This window comes from Papilio polytes, unplaced genomic scaffold (genome assembly GCF_000836215.1).
Source record: "Papilio polytes unplaced genomic scaffold, Ppol_1.0 DF823693.1, whole genome shotgun sequence".
In the NCBI taxonomy this organism is placed as follows: domain Eukaryota; kingdom Metazoa; phylum Arthropoda; class Insecta; order Lepidoptera; family Papilionidae; genus Papilio; species Papilio polytes.
The window spans coordinates 25,933-37,512 of NW_013525511.1; the positions used below are offsets into that span (position 1 = coordinate 25,933).

General features: G+C 37.6%; 1 protein-coding gene across 2 annotated transcripts; it reads left to right on the top strand.

Moving 5' to 3' along the window:
* Nucleotides 1-3,307: 3,307 nt before the first annotated feature.
* On the top strand, nucleotides 3,308-10,824 carry LOC106103916 (piggyBac transposable element-derived protein 4-like). 2 transcript variants are annotated; one of them, XM_013283829.1, is made up of 5 exons: nucleotides 3,308-6,610; nucleotides 7,499-7,601; nucleotides 7,713-7,894; nucleotides 8,092-8,187; nucleotides 8,288-10,824. In XM_013283829.1, exons 2-5 carry the CDS (start codon nucleotides 7,508-7,510, stop codon nucleotides 9,794-9,796), a joined length of 1,881 nt encoding a protein of 626 aa, XP_013139283.1. In that variant the 5' UTR covers nucleotides 3,308-6,610; nucleotides 7,499-7,507; the 3' UTR covers nucleotides 9,797-10,824. The 2 variants fall into 2 exon arrangements, with proteins under 2 accessions (XP_013139283.1, XP_013139282.1); XM_013283828.1 differs by lacking the exon at nucleotides 3,308-6,610 and having other exon boundaries at nucleotides 7,392-7,894.
* The last annotated feature ends 756 nt before the right edge of the window (nucleotides 10,825-11,580 follow it).

Sequence of the window (11,580 nt, forward strand, 5' to 3'; positions counted from 1 at the left end):
ACTGTCTAGGAATTTTAAAGGAAATAGTCGAAAAACGACAGACGAAAGACGAAAGCGACCTTCGTGCGTGTCACTGTCTAAGATTTTAACGTGTGACGTCAGACGTCAGTGTCTCAACCAATCACAATCGAACGATAATCGCTTTCGTTTCGTTCATGTTTTTTACTGTCTAACCCCGCTGCCATCGCCGCCGGCCGGTTTTTTATTCATTACCTCGCCCGTTACCCCGCGCAGTACACGGTTTTTAGTGTATAAATACCGCGTCAAACACTCCACAATTATTATGTCATACTTCAGTGGTCACGACGACACATCCGAAGATGAAGACTCCAATCAGTTCTCCGGTAGCATCGACGTCAGGGAAGGGGTCGACTGGGAAAAATTTATCAGTTCATTTCCAACAAATATCGCCGGCACCGACATCGAGCGAGGAAAAAAGCGACAACGAGTACGAGAAGAACAACGAATTGGGCGAATTTTTAAAGATGAATCAGAAACAGAATCATCTACAGACGACAATTCAGATAGTGGAGAACGAGTGCGTTCAAGACATTGGAACAGAGACTCAAGTTATAGTGGACGACATGGAAAAGCAAGCATCGCAAAAGTGTCCCGCAAGCGCAAGAATGCTCCGAAGAAGAGTGCCACTCCGATGAAGAAAGTATCAAAAGCGTTGCCTGACCCTCCGGCAGACAGTTTTTTGGGTCTGCTAGAATTGATATGGACAGCAGACGTGCACAAAACCGTAATGGAGCATTTGAAATACGGCGAACAGAAAGCGATGCAAACGAAGGATTTGAGCCTAAAGAGAGAATTTACGAACCTGATCTCATTGTGGAAGACCGTGTTGAAATTAATTGTCCACAAGCTGAGACAGAACGGATGCGAAGATTTATCATGGAATACATTCAAAATCATCCTCTCAGATGGTTTTAATTGATTCCAATATTTTTAAAAAGACCGCGCGGTGAGAGTGGGGTAATTAATGTTTACACTGTGCCGCTAGCGGCACATGGCACCCGATGGCATGTCATCTAGATGGCACCCAAGTGATAAACAACCATCAGGTGTTATTCACAAGCCCAGAATAACTTAAAATGTCGTCACGAAAGTGCAAATACGATGCTGATGCATTTTGTATTATATGTGGTTAATTTATTAAAGTTCGAGACGTGAAATATGAACTAGAGACATCTCACGTTCTCTGTGAAGCCTATGAAGCATATTTTGACTGTCCCGTACGGAATCAAGATAAGCCATGGGCTCCAATGTTGCTTATAGTTGCAAAATGTTGCTTATAGTTATTGTAAAAGATGTTTGGAAGGTTAGCAATTTTTATTTAATTAAGCGATGAATCCAAAATAATAGACATATTAATTTTTATTTTTATATTTTTAGGTTGGTATCGAGGTGACAAAAGGTCTATGAAATAATTATTAGTAAATTTTAGATAGGAATAGTAAACAAAAAGTTTGAAAATAAAGACACCCGCATTTCAGGTCCCTGAGAAAAAAATGTCAGGCGAACGACGAGGGCGGCAAAAAGGCCGCCCCAAAAAAAAAACCTGTTGGATCTCGCCGTGCAAGAGCCAACCATTTATTTCTCATTGTTTTGTTATTTGGGACGTAAACAAATAACTTGTTCGGAGTTTTTATATATGTATTATTGCACTGAGGGACCACACACCACTTATACACTTTTGAATTCACATTTCATATGCAAAATAACTTGATTTAACACAAGCATCTAATGTTTACTATTAACGTACTGAACTTTACTGAGACGTGACGTATTTATAGACGCCATGACACTGAACAGCGTTTTAGCGCGAAATAGAAACTTAAAATTTAAATTTTATTATATTGCATCAAAACCATTATTTTCTACAGAAATATAATATATTTTTGATTTAATAGATACTTCTGAATATCATAAAATACATTTTAAAAATTAGTCATCATGCCTATTATCTGCTTATGTGTATTCAGATAGATTAATTTATATTCTAGATTTCCAACTCGTAAAATCCGAATCTCTAAAACTATATCATATATATTCAACCCCTATACAACATCCTAATTCCTCCCTCTATACAACCATCCTACCGGAGCATAAGTTTTTAGCCACAAACCCCAGCGGTCAAGCATACATCTCAACAAGTTCGTTGGACCACTGCAAAACCTTCGCCGAGAAAAGAAGTGTTTGCAACGACCTCATCATCTACGACGCTGACACACGTCCAATATGCGAACTACAAGTCCTTTTCAGCATTTCAAAGAAAATTCCGATCAGCTACACAAGTTCAACTTTCGTCGCACAAATAAATACGTTCCAATCGTTAGATGATAACAGATAGCTGTTTATTTTAACGAATTCAACGCCATGCGTTCTTCAATGCAACAATGAGGTATCACATCTCATTCGAGGATCCGGCATAATCACATTAAAAGAAAATTGTAAACTTCACACTGGATACAGCACGCTTTCAGCACATAAAATCAAAAAAGAAAACATTATGTACCCAATCATCATCCCTGACTTCAACATTCAAGACTGCATTGAAGAAAACAAAAAGACCGAACTACCAAACCTACTTCCCATTTCTCTAAATGAAGTTCCTTTGGACTCCCTCAATATCAAACATCAATTACACAACCATCACGAAGAAATCCAAAAATTTAAAAACAAGCCATTTATTGAAAGAAATCAGAACGGATTTTCTTGGTTCTCCATTATAACCGGAACTATGATATTGTTAATGCTATATATACTCTTCAGAAAATATATCCAACGTCAGCGAAGACAAACGCACGGAGAAAATCATTGCATCCAATTCTTTAACAATTGCCTCGGTTCATCCTCGCGACGACGAATAACACATGTTCACGACATCCCGATGAGAACAATAAGTACTCCAGTTCCAGCAACAACATCGTGCATCTCTGAAGACGAAGACGATGCCCCAAACACCACCAAAAGAACGGACGCTAACGCCCAATCTTTATTCTAAGAGGGGAGGTGTTATATAACCTACCGTAGTACATAAGAACCCTTAATATATAAGATAACTTTAATACATAAGAATTCTAACTCTAGCATATAATATTATATCAAGATCTCATGTTTCTATTCTTAGTCATATTTGTTCCTATAATGTTATTTGTCACTCCTAATATTATTTGTCGCTCCTGATGTTATATTTACAATTCCCGCATTGATGAATTATCATGCTTGTTACATACATAGCCACAAGGAATACTGCGTACGCAGCATTGACATCGATGCGACCTACATTTGAAGAAGGCGCTAACCGCTGATGCTGCATAACGTGACCCGAGGCAATGTTATGTGATTCAAACAATAAAACATTATTCCAAATTCATACTTCGAATTGGATAGTCAGATTAGTTAGCAATAAAGTTTTAAATTGTAATTTCTATTATAATAAATAATTATAAGTTAATTGGTTTTTTTTCGATCCTACGGCTGTAGCATTCGTAATTAGTCCCAGTGTCAATCGTAACGTGCAAAGATATGCCACCTATATTCTCTACCAGGAAGCGCAGACTTGTGGAACCGTGCCCTCACATTTCGAAGTGAAAAAGGCACAACATTTGTACTGTTTTCAAGGTAACCAAAACAATCGGTCCAAGTGTTGAATTGATTGTAACCAGCTCTCTTTCAAAATGTTGGACATTTAATATGCAACTGACGTTCTGACGTAAAGGCTTTTACAGAACATCAGCGCTTATTTTACAAGTAAGAACCATAGCTGAGTAAAGGCCTTATCCATTCAGCACTTTAAAGTTTAACATTTTTTTTCTTTTATGCATTTGCTAATTATGTATGTGCTTTTTTGTATATTCCATTATTCTATTGTTCTGTGTCTTAGCATGTATATGTTTTATTATTTTTATTCCCTCAATCTTTTATCTGCTACTACTATGTTATTTTAAGTTCTGAATGGATTAAATGTGTTATTATTATTATTAATAATATTTTCTTATGTTTTAATGTCATTAGAAACTGTTTTACGAGTTACAAATAAATAATAAGAATGATGATGACATCTTGGTGTATTTTGATTTCATTCGGACCCATAGTATCATCTGTACCCTCTATTTTGGAGCCCTGGTGCGGTTAAGATTTTTTTTTTATGTATTTCTCTTAGCACTAGTGCTTGAATAAGGCCCATACCAAAAATAAGCAAGATCCGACAAACTTTACCATCCTGCGATCAGAAGGATATAATTACGTAATCTGCTAACAAAGACCATAAGAGACCAGCACAAAAATAATTCAAAGAGGTTAAAACTGTCACTGGTCAAGCTGCGAAGATTAATGTACAAGTTTTCTGAACAACTTCAATTTCTCAGGACATTGACGAAGAAAGAAATGTTACAATTAATTTTGTAAATGCAGTGAAAAGATGCTTTTCCACCATCGTACATACATGAGCAACGATTCGATTTCTTTACATCAGGGATGTTGCGAATATTCGTATCCGCATCCGCAAATGCGGAACTTCCGCATAGATTTGGACATCTGCATCTGCATTAATCAGTGCGGATGTTCATACGAATGCGAATATCATGCAAGTAGCCGGGCAGTGTACCTAGCGAACAATTATTTAGTAGCGCGGGTTTAATTTATGAACCTCTGCGTAATCGCCTTGAACCAGAAAAGGCGGCAATACTCCTGTTCATTAAGTATAATGCTCCTATTTTTTATTTTAATTACTAATTTACCAATCGGTGTTTAATATGTACTAATGTTTGATTAATTATAATAAAAATATTAATCATTGTTTTAATTCTTCATTAATAGACTTTACATAATGAGCCCTGAAATTATGATGATGATGATGACGGTTTACATATTATCTTAACATCCGCATCTGAGCCCTCAAAAGTCCGCATCCGCATTCGCATCCGTGGCTGTGAAAAAAATCCCTGCTCTACATCAGCAGGCTCACATATCGTAGCAAGTTCAACTCCTACTTCATGCAATATCAGCTGCATCTTCCTACAATTAACTTAGATGAGTCTCCATCAGACTGCCAATACAAGAGCTTCTGAAGCCGCGTCTGAAAAAAAGACATCTGCCCCTGGTTCAGAATCTGTTTTAGCTGCTCTAATGAAATGAATAGATACAAATACTGAACAAGAACAAGTTACAGGAAAGAGCGGGACTTCCTAGCACAAGTACCTATCGGATACTTAAATTGAAGTCTCAACATCAGCATAAATTGGATAAGGTATGCATTAAGTACTACATGGGTTTCCAAACCCAGAGGACATTCGAGAACACTTTAATACATTGCAATTGGTGGCAATATCTTGGCTCTGGAAAATGGACACAAACTTCAGTACTCACGTGTTTGTCGATCGCATTTTCAAGAGAAATACTTATGCCGCAACAATAAAATTATCAAAATTGCTGTACCAACATTAATTATGCCAGATTTTTGTAAAATTTAAGCATCACAAAATACCTAAATTTTAATATTTCACATAATATGCAACTGTTCTTTTTTCCAGAACCATTGTCATTACAAACATCTAAGCAGAAGCCAATGCAAGAAATTTGCAATGCGAGCAAACCATGCGATGCCAGTAAACCCTGCGATACCAGCTAACCCTGCGATACCAGCAAACCCTGCGATACCAGCTAACCCTGCGATACCAGCAAACCCTGCGATACCAGTTAACCCTGCGATACCAGCAAAGCCTACGATACTAGCTAACCCTGCGATACCAGCAAAGCCTACGATACCAGCTAACCCTGCGATACCAGCAAAGCCTACGATACCAGCTAACAATCAAAATATAAGTTATTTTGAAACTGTTTATAACAGTATATAGATACTAATGAAATACATTCAGCAATTCTATTAAATACAATCGGAGAAGAATATCACAATATTCCAGAGCTTCAACATCGACAGAAATTCAATGAGAAGTTACTCAAAAAATTTGGTCCATACACGAATATCACGGTGGAGAGGTGACAATTCTTAAGAAGATTAGGAGGAAACCTATCCTTTCGCTTTCCAACATGCACATCAATCGCTAGAATGAAAGGATTTCACAGAGAAAATGAAATTGTTTAACTTGTTGGAGAAGTCTTTTGGTAATTCCAGTATCTTGTAACAAATGTAACGAAGAAACTGGGATTTCAGTGGTGCCATCAAAAATGCCGGAGACACTAGTTCTCAAGGGCAAAAGACAAATAGGAACCGTAACGTCAGCAGAACGTGGAAAAAAAGCAACAATCACTTCTGAAAATTGAGTGCAGCTGGCACTTTTGTTCCGCCGATGATGGTACTCCCGAGCAAAAGGGGAATTCGCTACTGATGAAAACTGTTCCACTTAGTAGCATGCTTGTCATCCCTCCCGATGGATACAACAAGACATATTTACTCAATCGTTTAAACATATTAACTTCATACGAAACCAAATGCTGTATCGTCGGTTCTACTGATTTTAGATAGCTATGCAAGCCACACCAGAAATATCAAAGTTGTGGATTTAGCCAGACGAACCTGAAAATTGCTGGAAGACATCCATAGGTGAAAATAAGATGTACCAGTTATTTTGTAAAGACTAAAGTAAGATCTGATACATTACAAGTAGAAATATCCAGCTTTATGGTTTGGCAAAAATTTTATTTGTCACTTGTTTTAGTAATTTTGACAAATTTTAGCTTTAAAACCATGATATACAATATACTTCACTTGTAAAAATGTACTTCAATGCGTACAGTATCGTAAGGATGAGATCTGCTTGTTTATCTACAGTTTGCTCGCCAACGACCAAGTGACCGAGAGCAATGAAAAAGGAAACTCGCGTATTCTTATAGATAGCTGAAATCCCGCATTAAAACAATAAAGGTCCAAAAATTCAAGTTCATAAAGTGAGAGTAATGAGCCACAAGAGAGTTTTAAGGCACTTGCTTGCGTATACAAGATTTTTATGTATTATATTGTTTTTGCTTGTCACCTAACAAATTTGCTAAACTTGTTTTCTAACCGAAGAACAGTGTAAAACACTACCATATTGGTATTTGCATTTTTATTGCTAGATAAAAGTTTTATTTATTAAAATCTGAAAATACAACTCTTTGTTTTTCATATGTCATTTGTTTAACGATTTCGCGGCAAATTGAAAATTGTATCACCCTTATTTTAGTTTTATTATTTTTTTGCTTACAAATCTAAATAAAATAAACATTACACTTAAAAATTTGAATTCTAAATTATTAGGGCTACATGGTTTGAGGAAAATATGCTTTAAAAGTTTTTTTTTTACGATTTTTTAAAAACTTGCAAAAAAATTTAGAAATGCTAATTTATGAAATGATTTCAAATATACTTTCTTTTTATATTTAAATTTCCTTGATAATTAGTATTTTTAACCGTCCTCGAAAGAAGGAAGTTCTCAATTAGTTTCATTTTGTATTATACTTTTATAAGAATATAGAAAATTTTAATTTTTAGTGAAAAGAAATGGAAAGTGATTCGCCGCCAGTATCACCTTCGGCCAGATCGTTGGTTGTGGAGATGGAAGTGGAAGTGGAGAGGATATCGGGGACAGAACCGGGTATTTTTTTATTTCTCATAATTTCGTATTATTTTATATTTGAATTTACATTGAATTTTTTTAAGAGTATACAAATTTTTATGTTTGTTATTAGGCTTATTTTATTTCAAGGCATTTTTGAACCATCTACGTCGTCCGACTGGCCGCCGCCGCGTGTATCAGCATCTACACCGACTTCCACTCATTCGGCTAGACATTTGGTCGTAGGGATGGAAATTACGCGGACACCCTCAGGGACACTGCGAGTGGCTGAGAATGTACTTTTGGAGAGGACACCCTCGGGATCCGTTCGAGTATGTAGAATCTAATATTTTTTTTATCTTCGCCTTTTCCCAGTTATTTGGGGTCGGGCTTCGTCGTCCTAAGTCTCCAGACAGCACGACTCTTAGAGGCTTGTTCGTTAAGGTTGATTTCCTACATATCCCTTTAGATCGTCGTCAGCCAAGTGGTAGGTGGTCTAATATAAATAATAATAATATGTGCTTTACAGCCTTGGCGTCCATCATCATTGATGGCGAGTGAAGGCGTGGAGATAGTGGACAGCCTCAAGCCTGTCAATCTCTTTCCCTCCGAGGAGATCAACAATGTAAGTATATCTGCCAATGTTATTTGTTAAGGCCATGAAGAGAATATAATAATAAAATTATATTAGGTTTCGGATTGAATAGCATGGCATCTTATTTCAGGATGATGACATTTTTGACGCCCCGTTAGCTCAGCTCTTAGATTCTGGGAGCGAAGCCGACGACGACGAGTTTGAGGATGAAGGGGAATTAAATTTGCAACTGCAAGCGATCTGGGACGAAGACAATTTAAACGATCACAACAACGACACCGAAGCCATTGCTGAGCCCGCGCTCAGTGCCATAAATACAAATTATGACTGGTCGGAAGACTGGTCGGGCTTTACAGGTGTAAAGGAACACTTCAACGAGGCTGTTGGCCCCAAAATTGAGGGAATAAGCCCGTTAGCAATATTCTCTCAAATTTGGGACCAACCGCTGATGGAATCTATAGTGGCCAGCACTAATCAGTACGCCTGGGAAACTATAGTCAAATATACAGAGACTGAAAGTGGTATCCCGCCTAAATCACGTCTTCATTCTTGGGACGAAACGTCCGTCGACGAACTTTATCGCTTGATCGCGGTAATAATATTGATGAGCATCTGCGTCAGAAACCGTATCGATGAGTACTGGTCTACCGGCACTTTAGGCATGCCAGAATTTAGAAAAATCATGAGTATTAACCGGTATACATTACTCATGAAATTTTTACATTTTGTGGACAACAGTACCATCGATACGGATTCCCACGGCGCAGAAAGGAAACTAGCCAAAATCAAGCCATTGCTTGATAACTTAAATAATAAATTTCAAGAGGTTTACGCGCCTCGCAGAGAATTGTCACTCGACGAATCGTTGCTGCTTTGGAAAGGCCGACTAAGTTGGAAGCAGTGTATCAGATCCAAAGCAGCACGATTTGGAATAAAGAGTTACGACCTCTGCGAGGCCGCGACTGGCTATGTCCTCAATACCATGATTTATACTGGGAAAAATAGTTCTCTTCCCACTATTTATGGATTTCAGTCGAGCACCGAAAAAATTGTTATCCATTTGTTTAATAGTTATCTTAACAAGGGGTTTTCGCTGTTCATGGATAACTATTATAACTCTATTGAACTGTGTAGATTTTTAAAAACTAAAAAAACGGATGTTGTCGGCACCATAAGCCGGCGACGCAAACAAATTCCAGACGCCATAAAAGCCGTCGATAAAAAGGTTGACCGGGGCACTGTGGTAAGTCGACACTGTGGTGACATTTCTGTTGTATGTTGGAAAGACGTCAAATTAGTAAGTGCAGTGTCGACTTACCACAAAAACGACATGGTTGAGGGCAGACGGGCGGGTGAAGCTCGACAAAAACCCGCCGTTATTGACACTTATAACGCATTTATGGGAGGGGTAGATCTTAAAGATCAAAAACTGTCTACGTATCTGCTTGAACGGAAAAGGGGACTAAAGTGGTACATAAAGGTTTTTAAAAGATTATTGAATACCGCAATTTTAAATTCATATATAATATATGTGGCCAATATGGGCCAACAAAAGCCTGTTACGCACCGAGCCTTTCGCTACCGCCTCGTAGAGGAAATTTTGGAAAACGGGATTACAGTGTCTCTGCATGTGAACTAAGATGAATACGGAGGCAGACATAAGCCAAGTTTCTAACGACGTTTGAAATCAACGCGAAACAAACACGCAACTACCAAATTGCACCAAATGCAGTGTCTGTTCAGGAAACTCCAGGAGCTCATATATGTGGAGATTTTTTTCCTGACTACGTGACGATATAGTACACTGAGGACTGCATTAAACATTACGAATGTAATAACAGTATGTTGCATGGTGTTACATCTTACAGTGCATTAAAGGAGAAATTGGTAATATACGAAAAAATAAAAAGTAAGTCGAAGGAAGTAAGAAAAGATCGTGTGAGTTATCAGTAGAAGACTGTTCCTGTGAAAAAACGGCGTTACAACTGTGGAAGCATAGATCATGTGGCTAGTGCACTCACTACACACTTAAAAACGGTGTAAAGTGTTTTGGTTGTAATCAATTCGGCCATATAAGACCATATGGCAAGATGCAAAATAACATGAACACGGATGCAAATTATGGAAGTGAGATGGCGGCCGGTAGAAGAGGTTTGAATTGACGTTCGGCTATATTCGAAGCGATGCCAACCAATGACGGAGCGCGTCGTGAATTTTAAGATGGCAGCAAGGACGCTTGAATGTCAACGACCTTTGACAATCCGTCAAAGCAAAGTAACAGTGACAAAAAATTCCAATAACTTTCACTGCCGCGGACTCGCCCTTTTCCAATGGTTTACTTAAATGAAAAAATCAAACGTTTGTCAATAAAATTAGATACAAAATAAACGAAAAGAAATCTAAAGTAATATGGACAACTATAGCACAAAATTGTGTAAAAACTTATAATGAAACGGAGCATACTGTCACTGGACATGCTAAATATAAAGAGTCATGTAGGCATAACCTATAAATAGACAAAAAGACATTCAGAAGCATATCCCATTAAAGATCCATTAAGGAAGTACTGTATCCACTTCCTTAATAACCAGAAATAAGTTAACAATAGGAGCCCTTTGTACAATCAACTCTATATGTTTTATTAGAATAAATAGTCAGTCTTTGCTTTTTAAAAATGCTGTTGCGTTCGCCCACAACCTATCTGGCGCAGTCGGTACCTTGCGTTTTAAAGTCGGTTCAAGCGAATTAGAAAGCAGAAGCAGCTGAAAAATTTTACTCCGTTCCAGCCAAAGGCGCGAGCAGAATCTACGTTGGGCCTGATATCAGACAGCGTGCGACTCAAGAATAACATTTTTAGCCTTCAATCGCCAACACTCGTGGGGTTTCCTTTCTACCACTCCTACAGAATTTATTAACAATTTTTGTGTATTTCTTGTGTGGGGTTTAGTTGATTCGTTGGTGCTATTTCTTATTTTGTTAGGTTAAAATGACTACAAGTAATGAAAAAGTAACTGACAAAAAACAATTCGTAAAAGAGATCGATTATGCGACTCTGTCAATTTTGTTTCCTCCTTATGATGGCAACAAGTGCACCTTGGCATTTAACAAACAAAACAAACGAAGGTGTGGAAAATTTATTGAAACCGATTTCTAGTAAGGACGACCCTTGTCTAGTAAATCTAATAACGGGTAGAGCTGCGGAAGCTATCTCAGATAGTGGTAGCGCATCTACCTGGGAGGAAATTAAATCAATCCTAAAGAATAGATTCGGCGAATTCAGAAATGAATCCCAATTAGTTCAAGAGCTCTTGCTCAGTAATAGGGATAACCAATCAACGATTTAATTCTACGATTTACTATATAATATTAATTCTATTGAAATATACCTACCCATTTAAAATAAAAATGTATAGAATTGATGAG

What these genes read in the sequence shown, in the direction of transcription:
- LOC106103916 (XM_013283828.1), top strand. Translation starts at nt 7,508, where the DNA reads ATGGAAAGTGATTCGCCGCCAGTATCACCTTCGGCCAGATCGTTGGTT. An exon ending in CACCCTCGGGATCCGTTCGA is followed by an intron (nt 7,895 to 8,091) that starts GTATGTAGAATC and finishes TGTGCTTTACAG; the next exon opens with CCTTGGCGTCCATCATCATT. An exon ending in CCTCCGAGGAGATCAACAAT is followed by an intron (nt 8,188 to 8,287) that starts GTAAGTATATCT and finishes ATCTTATTTCAG; the next exon opens with GATGATGACATTTTTGACGC.